General features: G+C 43.9%; 1 protein-coding gene across 1 annotated transcript in view; it reads left to right on the forward strand.

Moving 5' to 3' along the window:
• The window catches only part of xylt1 (xylosyltransferase I), a 294644-nt gene that overhangs the window by 162334 nt on the left and 113128 nt on the right, over nucleotides 1-19182 (forward strand). The window contains exons 3-4 of the mRNA XM_078418358.1: nucleotides 12987-13159; nucleotides 13634-13836. Coding sequence (XP_078274484.1) covers nucleotides 12987-13159; nucleotides 13634-13836 — 376 coding nt within the window. The remainder of the gene's footprint in view (nucleotides 1-12986; nucleotides 13160-13633; nucleotides 13837-19182) is intronic.

Genomic DNA, 19182 nt, shown 5'->3' on the forward strand with positions numbered 1-19182 from the left:
GGGTCTCGACCCGAAACATCACTCATTCCTCCCTATTATCCAGAGATGCTGCCTGTCCCGCTGTTACTGCAGCATTTAGTGTCTATCGTCAGTGTAAACCAGCATTTACAGTTCCTTCTGACACCTTGGTCTATGCAGCCCCTTTGACCCAGGTTACTTTGTCTATCATCCATTCTCTTCTTTCTGTCTTCATTCGTGGCCCTTGACTCTGTGTGAAATATCTTTCCTCATGCTGGGCTTAACCACATCAAAAAGAGCACTCAATCAATGTTATGTATTGGCGTGTCAAAAATGTAATGCTACGGTGGTTATGGGAGATTTCAACATGCAGGTAGACTGGGAAAATCAGGTTGGAAATGGACCCCAGGAAAGAGAGTTTGTAGAGTGCCTTCGGGATGGATTCTTAGAACAGCTTGTACTGGAGCCTACCAGGGAGAAGGCAATTCTGGATTTAGTGTTGTGTAATGATCCTGATCTGATAAGGGGACTAGAGGTAAAAGAGCCATTAGGAGGCAGTGATCACAACATGATAAGTTTTACTCTGCAAATGGAAAGGCAGAAGGGAAAATCGGAAGTGTCGGTATTACAGTATAGCAAAGGGGATTACAGAGGCATGAGGCAGGAGCTGGCCAAAATTGATTGGAAGGAGGCCCTAGCAGGGAAGACGGTAGAACAGCAATGGCAGGTATTCCTGGGAATAATGCAGAGGTTGCAGGATCAATTTATTCCAAAGAGGTGGAAAGACTCTAAGGGGAGTAAGAGACACCTGTGGCTGACAAGGGAAGTCAGGGACAGCATAAAAATTAAGGAGAGGAAGTATAACATAGCAAAGAAGAGTGGGAAGACAGAGGATTGGGACTCTTTTAAAGAGCAACAAAAGTTAACTAAAAAGGCAATACGGGGAGAAAAGATGAGGTACGAGGGTAAACTAGCCAATAATATAAAGGAGGATAGCAAAAGTTTTTTTAGGTACGTGAAGAGGAAAAAAATAGTCAAGGCAAATGTGGGTCCCTTGAAGACAGAAGCAGGGGAATTTATTATGGGGAACAAAGAAATGGCAGACGAGTTAAACCGTTACTTTGGATCTGTCTTCACTGAGGAAGATACACACAATCTCCCAAATGTTCTAGGGGCCGGAGAACCTAGGGTGATGGAGCAACTGAAGGAAATCCACATTAGGCAGGAAATGGTTTTGGGTAGACTGATGGGACTGAAGGCTGATAAATCCCCAGGGCCTGATGGTCTGCATCCCAGAGTACTTAAGGAGGTGGCTCTAGAAATAGTGGAAGCATTGGAGATCATTTTTCAATGTTCTATAGATTCAGGATCAGTTCCTGTGGATTGGAGGATAGCAAATGTTATCCCACTTTTTAAGAAAGGAGGGAGAGAGAAAACGGGTAATTATAGACCAGTTAGTCTGACATCAGTGGTGGGGAAGATGCTGGAGTCAATTATAAAAGACGAAATTGCTGAGCATTTGGATAGCAGTAAGGGGATCATTCCGAGTCAGCATGGATTTACAAAGGGGAAATCATGCTTGACAAATCTACTGGAATTTTTTGAGGATGTAACTAGGAAAATTGACAAGGGAGAGTCAGTGGATGTGGTGTACCTCGACTTTCAGAAAGCCTTCGACAAGGTCCCACATAGGAGATTAGTGGGCAAAATTAGGGCACATGGTATTGGGGGTAGGGTACTGACATGGATAGAAAATTGGTTGACAGACAGAAAACAAAGAGTGGGGATAAATGGGTCCCTTTCGGAATGGCAGGCAGTGACCAGTGGGGTACCGCAAGGTTCGGTGCTGGGACCCCAGCTATTTACGATATACATTAATGACTTAGACGAAGGGATTAAAAGTACCATTAGCAAATTTGCAGATGATACTAAGTTGGGGGGTAGTGTGAATTGTGAGGAAGATGCAATAAGGCTGCAGGGTGACTTGGACAGGTTGTGTGAGTGGGCGGCTACATGGCAGATGCAGTTTAATGTAGATAAGTGTGAGGTTATTCACTTTGGAAGTAAGAATAGAAAGGCAGATTATTATCTGAATGGTGTCAAGTTAGGAGGAGGGGGAGTACAACGAGATCTGGGTGTCCTAGTGCATCAGTCAATGAAAGGAAGCATGCAGGTACAGCAGGCAGTGAAGAAAGCCAATGGAATGTTGGCCTTCGTAACAAGAGGAGTTGAGTATAGGAGCAAAGAGGTCCTTCTACAGTTGTACCGGGCCCTGGTGAGACCGCACCTGGAGTACTGTGTGCAGTTTTGGTCTCCAAATTTGAGGAAGGATATTCTTGCTATGGAGGGCGTGCAGCGTAGGTTCACTAGGTTAATTCCCGGAATGGCGGGACTGTCGTATGTTGAAAGGCTGGAGCGATTGGGCTTGTATACACTGGAATTTAGAAGGATGAGGGGGGATCTTATTGAAACATATAAGATAATTAGGGGATTGGACACATTGGAGGCAGATAACATGTTCCCAATGTTGGGGGAGTCCAGAACAAGGGGCCACAGTTTAAGAATAAGGGGTAGGCCATTTAGAACGGAGATGAGGAAGAACTTTTTCAGTCAGAGGGTGGTGAAGGTGTGGAATTCTCTGCCTCAGAAGGCAGTGGAGGCCAGTTCGTTGGATGCTTTCAAGAGAGAGCTGGATAGAGCTCTTAAGGATAGCGGAGTGAGGGGGTATGGGGAGAAGGCAGGAACGGGGTACTGATTGAGAGTGATCAGCCATGATCGCATTGAATGGCGGTGCTGCCTCGAAGGGCTGAATGGCCTACTCCTGCACCTATTGTCTATTGTCTATTGTCTATTGTTAAGGACAAATTGTTGATATTAAGCCAACCATTTCACAGAGTTCCCCATGAAGAACAATCTTAAAAAAAGTTAAAACCTCAAATGCAGTGACAGGTAACAAATGTGTAGTGTCAGATTTCTACTTCATTAGCTTTTGTTTACAGTAGAACAGAAATTAGTGCTTAAAGGCTCGTGTATGAAATGCTGATTCTTTCAGATGGTTCAACATTATTGAACTTAAAACTGAAACTGTAGGTTTGAATAGAAGTGTTTAAATGCATCCTAGAACATAGAACAGCACAGGAATGGGCCCATCGGCCCACAATGTTTGTGCTAAACATGATGCCTTGTTAAAGTGATCTCATCTGCCTGTATGTGGTCCATATCCTTCTATTCCCTGCACTTCCATGTGCCGATCTGAAAGCCTCTTAAATACAACTATCATATCCGCCTCCACCACCAACCTTGGCAATGTATTCCAGGTCCCCACCACTCTCTGTGGAAAAACATTCACCCTGCACATCTCCATGTAACTTTCCCTCTCTCACCTTGTAGCTATGCTCCCCAGTGCTGGACATTTCCACCCTGGGGAAAGATTCTGATTACCTATCCTATATAGGCATCCCATAATTTTATATACAAGTCTCTCCTCAATCTCCGACATTCCAGAGAAAACAATCTAAGTTTATCCAACCACTCCTTGTAGCTGAAACTCTCTAATCCAGGCAGCATTTTGGTAAACCTCCTTTGCACCCTCTCCAAAGTTTCATTTTCAGTTTAGTTTATTGTCACTTGCACCAAGGTGCAGTGAAAACCTTTTGTTGCTTGCTAACCAGCCAGCGGAAAGATAATTCATGATTACAATCGATCTATTTACAGTGCACATACCCGATAAGGGAATAACGTTGAGTGCAAGGTAAACCTTACTGTGCCTGCACTGCCCTAGCAGCTGTGCGTACCTGCAGTCACCTTACTGTGCCTGCACTGCCCTAGTAGCTATGCGTACCTGCAGTCACCTTACTGTGCCTGCACTGCCCTAGTAGCTGTGCATACCTGCAGTCCGTCTGTCTTTGTGTTTTTATGTTGTTTTTTTGTCTTGATTGTAGTGTAAATGCGATGTAGTTTTTTGGGGGTTGTGTACAATGGGGGGGTTGGCGGGAACTGTTAATGTAAAATTGTCTCTTCCGAGCGGAGATGCGACCTTTTGATCTGTGTGGTGTCTCCGTTCCCACTGCGGCCTACCACCGGCCATGCACCTGGAGCTGGCGGCCTCCACCTGGGACTCGCCTGTGGAGGCTCCGGCCGCGTGGACGTCGGAAGCTCGCAGCCCCTGCCCTGGGTGGGGGTCGACATCGGAAGCTCCAGCAGCGGCAGCATCTTCTCCCGCCCCGACAGGGGAAGAGAAAAAACATTCTGGCCTTCCATCACAGTGAGGAGGTGACTGGAGGAGACTCACTGTGATGGAATTTTCTTTCTGTTTCTTTTTGTTTGATTGTGTGTGTTATTGCTTATTTTGATTGGTCTTATTGTTGAACTGTGGGTAATCTTTCATTTCACTGCACATTTATGTGTATGTGACAAATAAACTTGACTTGACCCAGTAAAATCCCATCAAAGATAGTCCGAGGGTCCCCGATGAAGTAGCCACAAGGTTCCTGTAATGGGGTGACCAGAACTGCATGCAATGCTCCAAATGCGGCCTATCCAAAGTCTGAAGAAGGGTTTCTACCCAAAACTTCACCCATTCCTTCTCTCCAGAGATGCTGCCTGACCCACTGAGTTACTCCAGCATTTTGTGTTTACGGCTTAAACCATTGTCTGCAGTTCCTTCCTACACAGTCCTACAGTTACATCATGATTTTATGAATGAATGAATGAATGAATGAATATAACTTTATTGTCATTTAAAACTATACAGACGAGCGCATATTTGAACGAAATTCCGTTGCAACTGGCTCACAATGCAACACCAAATAATAAAAATTGATTCAAAATAAATAAATAAGTAACTTGCACATAAAATAATGGTGGCGGATCATTGTGAATTCAAGAGTCTGATGGCTCGGGGGAAGAAGTTATTGCGGAACCTGGCTGTTCTGCTCCGTCTGCTGCAGTACCTTTGACCAGAGGGCAGCAGGGTGAACAGTCCATGATGGACATGGGTGGGGTCTTTAATGATATTTTTGGCCTTGGTCAAGCAGCGTTTGTGTGCAATGTCCTGGATGGAAGAAAATGAAGTCCCGATGATTTTCCCAGCCGTCCTCACCACTCTCCGCACGGACTTCCAGTCTGGGGCTTTGCAGTCCCCAGACCAGACAGAGATGCAGTTGGTCAGTCTGCTCTCTGTGGTGCCCCTGTAGAAAGTGGTGAGGATGGGATGGGGGAGGTGTGCTCTACTCATCCAGTGTAGAAAGTACAAACGCTGCTGGGCTCTCTTGACTAAAGATGCAGTGTTTAGGGACCAGGTCAAGCTGTCTGTGATCTGCACCCCCAGGAACTTAGTGCAACTGACTAAGTAGCATTATGCTATTTGATCTTATAAGAAAACCAAGCCAAGAGGATGTGGACGGGTTTTCGGACAAGAATTCTTTGATTTGAGGTAGATTTCATTGTGTCTGGTTAAAAGTGTTGCAGCCACATAAGACCTCATCTTGTCTTGTAGCCAACCCTCATGATAGTTTACCTTTGTTCATCATTATCTCCACAAACACTTACTTTGTCTTCTCAGCTAAAAGCAGATGACGTGTTGAGATAAGTAGATAGCTGTCTCAATTCTGCAACATCTCAATCTAGTGATTACAAATTTAAAAAAAACTTTATCTCAACAATCGAAAACAACAAAGAAGTATGATTTACATATTAGTTTCATGAATCTTTAAATCTTCACTTGGTTAAGCTTCTCATCAGGCCTAAGGATCACAATTTTACTACTTTACACAAATAAAAATCAAACATCAAACATCTTAAATTTTACGAGGATGTTGCCAGGACTAGAGGTTGCGAGCTACAGGGAGAGGTTGAGTAGGCTGGGTCTCTATTCCATGGAGCACAAGAAGATGAGGGGAGATCTTACGGAGGTGTACAAAATCATGAGAGCAATAGATTGGGTAAATGCACAGAGTCTTTTGCCCAGAGTTGGGGAATCAAGGACAGGTACATGGATAGGACAGGTTTGGAGGGATATGGACCAAGCGCAGGCAAGTGGGACTAGTGTAGCAGGGACATTGTTGGCCGGTGTGGGCAAGTTGGGCTGAAGGGCCTCTCCATGTTGTCCAGAGATGTTGCCTGCTCCACTCACTCTTTCCTCGCGACTGTGTAGTTCAAACTCCATCTTCAAGTTTGCCGATGACACCACCGTTGTTGGACGAGTTATAGATGCCGATGAGTCAGTGTATAGAAGGGAGATCAATGAACTGATCAAATGGTGCCAGCACAACAATCTGGCTCTCAACATCAGTAAGACCGTAGAACTTTGGAAGAGGTTTAGAGATACTGCGCGGAAACAGGCCCTTCAGCCTACCGAGTCCGCACCGACCAGTGATCCCCGCACATTAACACTATCCTATACACACTAGGGACAATTTTACATTTACCAAGCCAATTAACCTAGAAACCTGTACGCCTTTGGAGTGTGGGAGGAAACCGAAGATCTCAGAGAAACCTCACGCAAGTCACGGGGAGAACATACAAATTCCATACACCCATAGTCAGGATGGAACCCGGGTCTCCAGCGCTACATTCACTGTAAGGCAGCAACTCTACCGCTGTGCCAATGTTCTGCCCAATAAGTATAATGCGGATCCACAAATCTATCTTCATCGATGGTGGAGAGAGTCAAAAGTATCAAATTCCTCAGTGTGTACATCACTGAAGATCTGCCCCAGCACATTGATGCAATTATAAAGAAAGCCCATCAACACCTCTGCTGCCTTTGAAGATTGTGGAGATTCGGAATGTCAACGAATACTCTCTTGGACTTCTACAGTTGTACAGTAGGGAGCATATTGATGGGTCGTATCACGGCCTGGTTTAGCGGCTCGAACGCCCAGGAACGAAGAAGACTGTGAAAAGTGGTGAATGCTGCCCAGTCCATCACGGGCACTAACCTCCATTGTAGGGGTCTACAGGAGTCGCTGCCTCATGAAGGCATCATCAGAGACCCACACCACCCTGGCCACACGCTCATTTCACCCCTGCCATCGGGACGAATGAAACTGTAACAGGTTCAGGAACAGCTTCTTCACCACAACTGTCCGGTTATTAAACACTACAACCTCCAAATAGATCTTTGCACTATTATTGTCTATTTACAATAGACATTGGACAATAGGTGCAGGAGGAGGCCATTCGGCCCTTCGAGCCAGCACCGCCATTCAATTTGATCATGGCTGATCATTCTCAATCAGTACCCCGTTCCTGCCCTCTCCCCATACCCCCTGACTCCGCTATCCTTAAGAGCTCTATCTAGCTCTCTCTTGAATGCATTCAGAGAATTGGCCTCCACTGCCTTCTGAGGCAGAGAATTCCACAGATTCATAACTCTCTGACTGAAAAAGTTTTTCCTCATCTCAGTTCTAAATGGCCTACCCCTTATTCTTAAACTGTGGCCCCTTGTTCTGGACTCCCCCAACATTGGGAACATGTTTTCTGCCTCTAACATGTCCAACCCCTTAATAATGTTATATGTTTCGATAAGATCCCCTCTCATCCTTCTAAATTCCAGTGTATACAAGCCTAATCACTCCAGTCTTTCAACATACGACAGTCCCGCCATTCCGGGAATTAACTTAGTAAACCTACGCTGCACGCCCTCAATAGCAAGAATACCCTTCCACAAATTTGGAGTCCAAAACTGCACACAGTACTCCAGGTGCGGTCTCACTAGGGCTCTGTACAACTGCAGAAGGCCCTCTTTGCACCTATACAACTGCAGAAGGACCTCTTTGCTCCTATACAACTGCAGAAGAACCTCTTTGCTCCTGTACACCTGCGGAAGGACCTTTTTGCACCTATACAACTGCAGAAGGACCTCTTTGCTCCTATACATATACATATATAGGAAAATAAGTGCAGATGCTGAGACAAATCGAAGGTATCACAAAATTGAGTCTGAAGAAGGGTCTCGACCCGAAACGTCACCCATTCCATCTCTCCTGAGATGCTGCCTGACCCGCTGAGTTACTCCAGCATTTTGTGATACCTTCTATATATATATATATAGATATATATCTTTCTGTCATGGGCCTCCTCCAGTGCCTTAGTGAGACCCACCGGAAATTGGAGGAACAGCACCTCATATTTCGCTTTGGCAGCTTGCAGCCCAGCGGTATGAACATTGACTTCTCCAACTTTAGGTAGTTCCTCTGTCCCTCTCTTCCCCTCCCCCTTCCCAGTTCTCCCTCTATCTTCCTGTCTCCACCTATATCCTTTCTTTGTCCCGCCCCCCTGACATCAGTCTGAAGAAGGGTCTCGACCCGAAACGTCACCGATTCCTTCTCTCCTGAGATGCTGCCTGACCTGCTGAGTTACTCCAGCATTTTGTGAAATAAATACCTTTGATTTGTACCAGCATCTGCAGTTATTTATTTACACTGGATATATAGATATATATATATATATATGAGAAAACAAACAGATAAATAAATAGTGAACTCTGACAAGAAAGTCCTTTTGACCTCATGACTCTTGACCTGTTTCAACACTTATTGTCAAGTTATTATTCAAGTCTTGACATACCTCAAAACTTATGGTCCTTTTGTGCCTTAACCAATATTTTCAGTTCTTTACATACAATGATAATAACTTACTCAGTTATAGAGGACAATCAGCAATAACAGACAAAATTAGCCCCGGTTTGAGGTTCAAACACACCAATTCCGTGTTTGATGCGTTTGTACAGCTGTTTGTACAGCTGTTTGTACAGCTGAGGGCTGGGCAGCTTTGGGATTTCAGCATTTCACTCGCACCTGTACTCTGCTGAAAGTGCTTTGACACCTTCTCACAAATAATGACAAGCTCTATTAACCTTGCTTTGGTCTTGCAGATTAGGAGCCAGTACATTTACTCAAGCACTTTCAGGTTCAGAACAGTGGCATCTAGTAATTTCCATCTGTACCCACTTGACACAGCTGCCCCCCATGCCTTCAAGTAGCTCAGGTTGTGTTTAGTTTAGTTTAGAGATACAGCGTGAACCCATCGACCCACCGAGTGAGTCCGCACCAACCAGCGATCTTTGCACATTGACACTGCCTTACACGCACCAGGGACAATTTACACTTATACCAAGCCAAGTCACGGGGAGAACGTACAAACTCTGTACAGACAGCACCCGTAGTGGGGATCAAACCTGGGTCTCTGGCGCTGTAAGCGCAGTAAGGCAACAACTTTACCGCTGCGCCACCATATTGTGAGAGCATTCTTACAGAATCAACACTTGCATAGCAGTGTCTTCAGGATCAAATAACAGCATTATCCTTCAATGGCATGTTTCATCTATCGACATTGGTCATATATAGATCGACAAGCAGTGAGAAAATAAGACAAAATCAGTCTGAAGAGGGCTCTAAGACTCAAAATATCATCTATCCATGTTCTTCAGGGCTGCACCTTGACCCACTGAGTTACTCCAGCACTTTGTGTGTTTTTCTGCTATGTTTTTGTAAACCAGTATCTGCAGTTCCCTGTTTCTGCATCGTGAACTTGTTTCTTCAGTCTGTCTCCTGGGAGCCTTGTGATGGAGGAGGAGGTAAAGATACTTCTGAAAACTGTGCAAGAATGAAAGGCCAGTGATCAATATTTGATCTCCGCAGATGCTAATTTAAGTCATCGGTCTTGATAAATCACAACCAGAGTTCTTTGTGGTTTGTTACGTTGATATGGTTATCTTGTCATTTAATCCTGTCACTGATGTGCAAACACGCCCGACCAGTTTCCCTCTGGTATATTCATAAAGGGATTAGGTGGAGGAATCTTGCCAGGCTCTGTAATAGTACTCCTGCTAACTGAACAGAAATTCAAGGTTATGGGAATTTGCTCCCATTATGGCTTCTGAAATCACTAACTTTTCCAAAGGAAGGGAAATAAAATAAAATAAAATGTTTGTTCAGCATCACACAAACTATCCACTGTGGCCATTGGATAGCTGTTTTCTTCATTATACTTGAACAGATCTCAGTATAAGCAGTGCAGTCGCATGTTCAGGGAGAACTTCCACCCTGGACATGTTACACTTTGGCCCAAATGGAGGACAGGAGTGACATTGCAGAGAGTATGGCCACAACATGGAAGGCAGAGGATGTATTCATTGTTTGTTTTCCGTTACAAGCGAAGAGAGCAGAGTGCGAGGGAGCTGAGTTGAGTGCACATTCGGCAGAAGAAGTGGGGAAAGTGCTAGGGCTGATGCAGATGGAGAGTTTCATCTGAAGATAGACACAAAATGCTGGAGTAACTCAGCAGGACAGGCAGCATCTCTGGAGAGAAGGAATGGGTGACGCTTCGGGTCGAGAGGCTTCTGCTTCTGCTTCTTGTGCTTAGCTTTGTCCCAGACTCTTTGTCCCAGACTGCAAGATTCAGCCGCTGTGTGTAGGAAATGAGAACCAAAATTATCCTTTGTCTTCATGAGGCACAACATCTGTAGAATACTCTGCAGGGACATCATCTATGCCTGACAATCAGTAAAGGGGTTTTTAGAGTCGAGGCCCAAAGGCTTGCTCAAAGCAGTCATCTTTAGGGAGAATAATGTTGGAAAGAGTGTGGAATGTAAGGTAGCATATCGTGGCTCTGGATATTTGTGAGTAATGACCTTGTTGTGAGTAATGCTTCACTGAGAGACTGGTACTTGTGCCGAGTGTATCTGATAGCAGACCTGTGGTTGAGAATTGCCTGGACGACTTGGGTTTCATTTGGGTTTTTACATAATTCATCAGAACACAGTTCAGTTTAGTTTAGAGATACAGCGCAGAAACAGCCCCTTCACTCTACGGAGTTCGTACACTAGCACTATCCTATACATACACTAGGGACAATTTACAATGTTACCAAGGCAATTAACCTACAAAGCTGTAAGTCTTTGGAGTGTGGGAGGAAACCGGAGATCCTGGAGAAAACCCACGCGGTCATGGGGAGAAGGTACAAACTCCATACAGACAGCACCCGTAGTCGGGATTGAACCTGGGTCATTGGTGCTGTAAGGCAGCAGCTCTAACGCTGGGCCGCAGTGCTGTCTGTTCCGCCCCTGTGCTTTCTTAATAAAACCTATACTCGGAACATAAGCTTTTATTGCGAAAGCACCTTTTGAGAAAATTTTAGAATAGTTGAGAAACCATGATTTCTATCAACTTCTGGGGCTAACTGTAAGAGTTGATGGTGGCTCATCTCTGGAGTTGTCAACAGTTGCCACTTAGTCTATCACACAAGAAACAAAAGCATCGGTTCTTTGTGCGGTTGTTACAGAAGGAACTGAAAATCCAGTGTTTTAGAACCCCAGTGAAATAACAGACTGACAGAGTAATTGTCAAAACAGCTTCCACTAACGAAGACTGGATAACCAAAGACTTTAAATCAGACTTTAACTATTATTGATCTGCCAATTTAATACTTTCACAAACGCTGCTCGGTGTTTGTCTGGCAACTACCAATTCCACCAATTTAGTGGTTGATGGTAACGAAGCTATGGACTGAGAAAGCTTGACTTATATTGACCAAAGTAAACAAAATAAAATTATCTAAACTGCACATAACACTCCAAATGCAGCCTAAGCTGTCCTATAAAGCTGCATCATACTTCACAAATGTCGCTAAAGTAACCTTAATATAATACTTAAATGCTGATAATCATTGTTTTTTTGCACATCTTTCATTCATCTATCTCTCCACATCACTGTCTATATTTCTTGTTTCCCTTTCCCCCGACTTTCAGTCTGAAGAAGGGTCTCGACCAGAAAGTCACCCATTTCTTCTCTCCAGAGATGCTGCCTGTCCCGCTGAGTTACTCCAGCATTTTGTGTCTATCTTTGATAAAGTTCTCCTCTGAATTAGCTGGGGAGAAATACAAATGATAATGTAATGGATAAAACAAATTTACAGATTAATCAGAATTCAAACCTCACAACACAAATCATAAAATGTGTGGGCTGCACTTCAAATTGCATCATTCTGCTGTGTGGCATTGCTCATTGTATTTATTGTTGCATTTATCATTGCTGTATGTGTAACCTTTACTCTTGTGAGCTTCACGTGGACAAGGAGAGTCATTGGTATATATGATAATATCTAACCTGAATCTGAAGAGAGCCTAACAATGCTGGGAGCATAGGAAGGAACTGCAGATCCTGGTTTAGACTGAAGAGAGACACAAAATGCTGGAGTAACTCAACAGGACAGGCAGCATCTTTGGAGAGAAGGAATGGGTGACATTTCGGGTCAAGACCCTTCTTCACTCTCACCCGAAATGTCACCCATTCCTTCCAACAATGCCGAGTCTTGTTGAGGCTCATTGTCTGTAACTCATTCTCACCTAGCACACAGCTAACAATGGCCTGTCCTTCATCATCGTTTCCCTTTCCTCAGTCTGAAGAAGGGTCTCGACCCGAAATGTCACTTCTTTCTTTTCTCCATGGATGCTGTCTGACCCACTGAGTTACTCCAGCTTTTTGTGCCTATTCTCGGTTTTTAACCAGCATCTGCAGTTCCTTCCGACAATAACAATGCTGCTTATCCTCAACAAAGTGAAAAATAGAATCCACTCTGATAGCAGGTATGGACCTTGGAAATGACATGATTGGTAATAAAGGTGAAAGTGATCTTCACCAGTAATGTAAAATGGGCCCAGAGTGAATCAGCCATGGCCAAATATCATTGATTTAAAGAGAAGCCTAAAGATGTGCTGTAAAATGCACAGTCAATTCACTGTGAACCTATATTATGCCATGGCCATATCCTGGTGTGAAAAATAAAATCATAGTTTATTTTTATTAGTTTAATGGTGTTAGGTGCTGTATACGGTTCATTGCGTAATCACCAAGTTTCACCGAGTGACTGTTGGAGGAAGATGCTGGGCAGAGCTAGTCGATGTTGTCTTTGACAGAGTATGAGGGTAAATTGTTCATCCTAGAATTAAAAAACCTTCTCAAGACTTAATGCAACATTGTCATGCCATTTCCTCTAATTTTTCACTTATTACTTGCTACCAACAGGGAAAGCAACCAATACCATTCAGCCAGAGGACGATTCCTTGGACACTCTGCCACCAAACCCTGTCAGAATTGCCTTTGTGTTGGTTGTGCATGGGAGAGCCTCGAGGCAGCTGCAGCGCATGTTCAAGGCCATTTATCACAAGAGCCACTACTACTACATACACGTGGACAAGGTAAGGTTCAGTTGAGTTTAGTTTAGAGATACAGCACGGAAACAGGCCCTTCGCCCCACTGGGTCCGCACCGACCAGCGATCCCCGCACATTAACACTATCCTACACCTGCTAGGGACAATGTTTACATTTACCAAGCCAATTAACCTACATGCCTGTACGTCTTTGGAGTGTGAGAGGAAACCAAAGATCTCGGAGAAAACCCATGCAGGTCACGGGGAGAACGTACAAACTCCGTACAGACAGCACCTGTAGTCGGGATGGAACCTGGGTCTCCGGCGCTGCATTCGCTGTAAAGCAGCAACTCTACCGCTGCCACTGTGTCCGCCCATTCAGGTTCTGAGAGGGGCACGGGTAGGCTTTACATTTTATGGGTCCTCGATGATAAAAACTCTGACCATGCAGACTGATAGCTGGACTGGATGAGTCGACTTAAAAGGCGATTCCATTGATCCCATTTTTATTCTACTTTTAGCGATCAAACTATCTCCACCGGCAAGTGCTGCAGTATGCGAGTCAGTACCCAAATGTGAGGGTCACACCTTGGCAGATGGCCACCATCTGGGGTGGAGCAAGCCTGCTGACCATGTACCTGCAGTGCATGCGGGATCTCCTGGAGATGAAGGACTGGTCCTGGGACTTCTTCATTAACCTGAGTGCTGCTGACTACCCCATCAGGTACAACGACAGTGATGCTTTTACACCTACATGTTACTGACGGTCCAGGGGCAGAGTCCATCCATTGACCTCCCTTCCGTATCTTTGTTCAGTATCTGATCCCAATCAAGACTGGAGAAAATGTGGGGAAGGTTAGCCCAAACTAAGTAAATGCAGGAAAATAGTTCCAATGCTCTCAAAGCCACCAGGCTTTGAATCAACACCAGACATTGCACTCAGACAGAGTCTGTTTATATTGGCCTGTTCTAACAGACATTGTCTATCGGCAATGGGAAGGGCAAGTGGTGGAGGAGGAAGGTTTAAACCAAAGATAGACACAAAATGCTGGAGTAACTCAGCGGGTCAACCAGCATCTCTGGAGAAAAGGAATCGGTGACATTTCGGGTCGAGTCCCTTCTTTAGTCTGAAGAAGGGCAAGTGGGTGGATTCTATTGATCCAAGATGGTGGAAAAATCCAACCTGCCCATTGGCAGTCAATTAGGATTGAGCACACTATGAAAACTGTGCCAACATAGATTATTGCAAGGCAGGGCTGGACAGTGTGACAAGAGCAAAGAGATTACTTTGTCAGGCTCCAGTGTGATAGTCTTCAGTGTGATAGTTTCACAAGAGGGAAAGACTGGATGGAATTACACAATTAACCCTATGTTCAACATTTAATGTAATTCAAGGCTCCTGTGTTTAGTCTTAACTGCATTTGAGATTGTGAAGTAGACGTAGCTTGTGTGCTTAATGATTGTATGGTTACCTGTATTCATTGTGTAGGAGAAACTCATCCAAAGCTAAATGATTCTGTTAGGTTTTGCACATATTTGAAACCAAGGGACAGGATATATGGGCAGAGTGGCTTCCCTCTATCTGTTCACCCCTATACATGTTTGGCTTGTATTATCTGGCTTGTAAATTCTATAGGGATGAAGCCAGACACAAAATGCTGGAGTAATTCAGCAGGTCACATAATATCTCTGGTTAGAAGGAATGGGTGATGTTTCAGGTCAAGACCCTGTGGTTTAGAAACAGAGAAACATAGAAACATAGAAAATAAGTGCAGGAGTAGGCCATTCGGTCCTTCGAGCCACACCGCAATTCAATATGATTATGGCTGATCATCCAAAATCAGTACCCCATTTCTGTTTTCTCCCCATATCCCTTGATTCCGTTAGCCCTAAGAGCTAGCCCTAAGAGCTAGGACCTCCATTCATTGTGATCATGACTGATCATCCACAATCAGTAACCTGTGCCCAACTCTCCCCATATCCCTTGATTCAACTAGCCCCCAGAGCTCTATCTAACTCTCTCTTGAATACATCCAGTGAATTGGCCTCCGCTGCCTTCTGTGGCAGAGAATTCCACAGATTCACAACTCGCTGGCTGAAAAAGTTTTTCCTCATCTCAGTCCTAAATGGCCTACCCATTATTCTTATACCCCTGGTTCTGGACTCCCCCAACAAGGGGAACATTTTTCCTGCATCTAGCCTGTCCAATCCCTTAAGAATTTTATATGTTTCTATAAGATCCCCTCTCATCCTTCTAAATTCCAGTGAATATTACTTCATACACTTGTTGAAAATGCTGTGCAGAGATTCCTGTCAGAATTATTTGAGGCTTCAGAGAAACAATTCTTGAACCCAAATGATGTGGAAAGGGTAGTGTTCGTTGGATTGGCAGTTTCAGACGTAGTGCAGGTTAGAATGGTTACCCAACTGTACACGGTACTCAGGCATTGAATATAATCCCATGACATAGACAAGATCACCCCAGCAGCTGAATGTCTATCCAGATTTATTTTCCACATGTTGTAATTCTTCACTCATTCCCCATTGATCAGGCATGATCAGCATTCCACAATCAAATCAGTCACCCGCCCTGCTTTAGTAAGTATGCTTGTGTAACAGTGCCTAAGTACTGGAGCTTAGCTGGGTCAGACAGAGGACGGCACACAGAGAAATTAGAATTTGAAGAAAATGATGGCCTTGAATAAATCAGGCACCTAAGAGGCTTTTGCCCTCAGATAGCACACAAAACACAGTGGAAGTATGAGAATAAAATGGATTTTGTCTTTCATAAATTCAGCTTATGGAACGAGGCTACAGACAAGGAGTGAGCTCCATCAACGCCATGCAAAGCTTTTTTTTGTACCAGCAGATGAGTGAATTTGCAACAGCTACCGCCAGAATACATGTGCAAAGTCATGCTCCTGTAATAGAGCACGTTAATGACTTTAATACCTGAGCTATCGATTGCCTCACCCTGTTTTCCACAGGTTATCACAAGTAGCAAGCCATCACATCCATCTTAGTTGTTGGCTGGGCAACTAGCTGACTGGGGAGCAATGATCGGTAATGTTTAAAGGTTGTATAGTGTAATTGCATTGAAAGCATCATTTGATGTTTTCTATGGACTTGACTTCATAAAATGTTTTTTGATACATTTCTATTGTTATTCAAAAGTGTTTACTGCTGAGTTCATTGATATTGACTTCTGACAATATTTAGGTGGAATGGAAAATTGATTTTCCAACTAAGGCTGTACAACCAGGAGTTTACCTATTTGGCTTCCCTCTCTGCTAATATCAGGCTGAATGTAATGTTGGAAAATCGCGCTAAATTCTCAGGAGTTATAAATCTTGGTTTCTTGTGTTGACTGTATTGTGTATTGACTGAACTCCATTTCACAAATTCAGTTATATTGTCTTATATTTTCAGAGGATCACAATATGCATATGTTGCCTTTCAGGCATTTATTATCAACGGCTATCAACAATTTCATCTCCACTGACTCTGTGACTGGGCTGTGTTATTTCAACTTGCGTAAACGTCAAGTAACCCTTGCTTTCCCTCTCTCTCCAACCCCTCCCCTTCCCAGTTCTCCGACCAGTCTGACTGTCTCCAACTACATTTTACCTCTGTTTCCTTTGTTGTTACCTTCTCCCAGCTAACAATGATCTATTCTATGTTTTCCTTGATCTCCATCCCCTTTGTCCCATTTTCATACTGTACACTTCCTTATCTATGTACCTCCCTCTCCCCTGACGTCAGTCTGAAGAAGAGTCTCGACCTGAAACGTCGCCCATCCCTTCGCTCCAGCGATGCTGCCTGTCCCGCTGAATTACTCCAGCATATCTTGTCTATCTTCGGTTTAAACCGGCATCTGCAGTTCCTTCCTACACATTTTGTTATTTCATACATGTCTCAAAGCATTTTGATTCCAAGCCGCATAATGTTGTGAATCCTTTCACGATAGGATATCATACCTACAGCCTCAGGTCTGTAACATCAATCTGATGATATCATTTCACTCCACCTCAGTGAACCAGGGAACTTAAGTTCAGGTAATTGAGACAATTTGGAATGAAAAGCTAACACAGTAATTATGAATTATTGTAAAAGACTGTCTAGTTCACATACACCTGGGCATGTGCCAAAAGCTGCTGGAGACCAATTGGGGAGGTTTGACAACATACATGCCAAAATATTTGTTTAGTTTAGAGATACACCGAGGCCCACCGAGTCCACACCGACCAGTGATCCCCACACACTAGCACTCTCCCACATGCCCTGGCAACCAAGCCAACTAGCCTACTAACCTGTACGTCTTTGGAGTGTGGAAGAAAACTGAAGATCTCGGAGAAAACTCACACGGGTCTGGGGGAGAACGTGCAAAGTCCGTACAGACAGCACCCGTAGTCAGGATCGAACTTGGGTGTCTGGAGTTGTAAGGCATCAACTCTACCGCTGTGCCACCGTGCTGCCCTAGTGTTCCTCAGAAACACAGAGCATGTGAAGTGAAGATTGCAGGCTGTAATTGGTGCATTCATTGTAATTGATAAAGATTAGTTTATAGAAATTGTAGCACATCGTGCAAAGAGACACAGAAAGAATTTTCACATGATTATTTATTGTAATATGCCCCCATTTTCACCGCGTCAAGTGGTGTCAGATTGTTTAAGGATGATATCCAGATAGCCAGATATCTGTCTATCATATACACCTTTAAAAATGGCATTTGTATTTATCATATCAAATATCTGTGTTAGACACAAAATGCTGGAGTAACTCAGTGGGTCAGACAGTATCTCTGGAGAAAAGGAATCGGTGATGTTTTGGGTGGCTGGTCTCGACCAAAAACATCATCTATTCCTTTTCTCCAGAGATGCTGTCTGGCCCGCTGAGTTACTCCAGCATTTTGTGTCTATCTTCGGTTCATACCAGCATCTGCAGTTCCTCCCTAGACAAGGATTTGTGCTATTTTGACAAACATGATCTGATTGTTTGATACCGCTGATTGGTTTCAGTCTTCAGTTTAATTGTGCCACCATTGACAACACTTGATAGACATGCTTGTAATACTCTGATTAGAGTTTTTCCATGTAAGTTCAGGAACTTGGTAATATACCACCATATACACCGTCTAGGACAAATATCACTTGTTTCCTGATTTTAAATGAACTCTGTGTAAACGTCTGTAATTTACACAATCTTCACAATAGTGATGGAAAGATCTTGGTGTGCCAGCAGGTCCCAGCACCGCTAAAACCCAGAACATATTCACATTCTGAGAGGAGTAGCTGATAAAGTCTGTAGGAATGATTGCTATTCCAGCCGACACCTTGTTTAATGAAAGATGATCCTGGAGAACTTCATCTTGTCACAGAGCTAATACCGGTGGCATTGTGGGAGAGCTACTGCTTACTGCACCAGAGACCCGGGCGCTGCCTGTACGGAGTTTGCACGTTCTCCCCGTGACCAGCGTGGGTTTTCTCCGAGATCTTCTGTTTTCTCTCACACTCCAAAGACGCACAGGTTTGGTATAAATGTAAATTGTCCCTAATGTGTGTAGGATAGGGTTAGTGTGCTGGGATCGCTGGGCTCAGTGGGCTGAAGGGCCTGTTTCCACACTGTATCTCTGAACTATACTAAACTAAACTAAAACCAGGTTTTGTCCACCCAAACTGAGCTCCTGTAGCCCAAGCAGAATTGAGAGATTTTTTTTGACTCTGTTTGAGAAATTAATCTAATGCCAGTGTTTCTGTGTGTTTGCTATTAGTATTTGTTACAGCACTTTTAATGGCTTAATGGAGCCTGATACAAGAATAGGAAAACCGGCAGCATGTTGGAGCTGTGCTTTAAGGCACTCAGCTGGCTTTACCAAAAGATTTCTAAACACGTTTACCTTTTGCACTTAAACAAATCTAGTGCACAATCTCTAAACAAAGTGGAGATTTTGTTTCAGGCATTTTTGTGACTTTGTTGCACCTGTTTGTCATGCTATGAAATCACTTGGTGCACCCATTGTGATTTTTTAATTGGCATCATCTATTTTTATTATTTAGTGTTTCACAAAATA

Source organism: Rhinoraja longicauda, chromosome 21 (assembly GCF_053455715.1).
Source record: "Rhinoraja longicauda isolate Sanriku21f chromosome 21, sRhiLon1.1, whole genome shotgun sequence".
Taxonomy (NCBI): domain Eukaryota; kingdom Metazoa; phylum Chordata; class Chondrichthyes; order Rajiformes; family Arhynchobatidae; genus Rhinoraja; species Rhinoraja longicauda.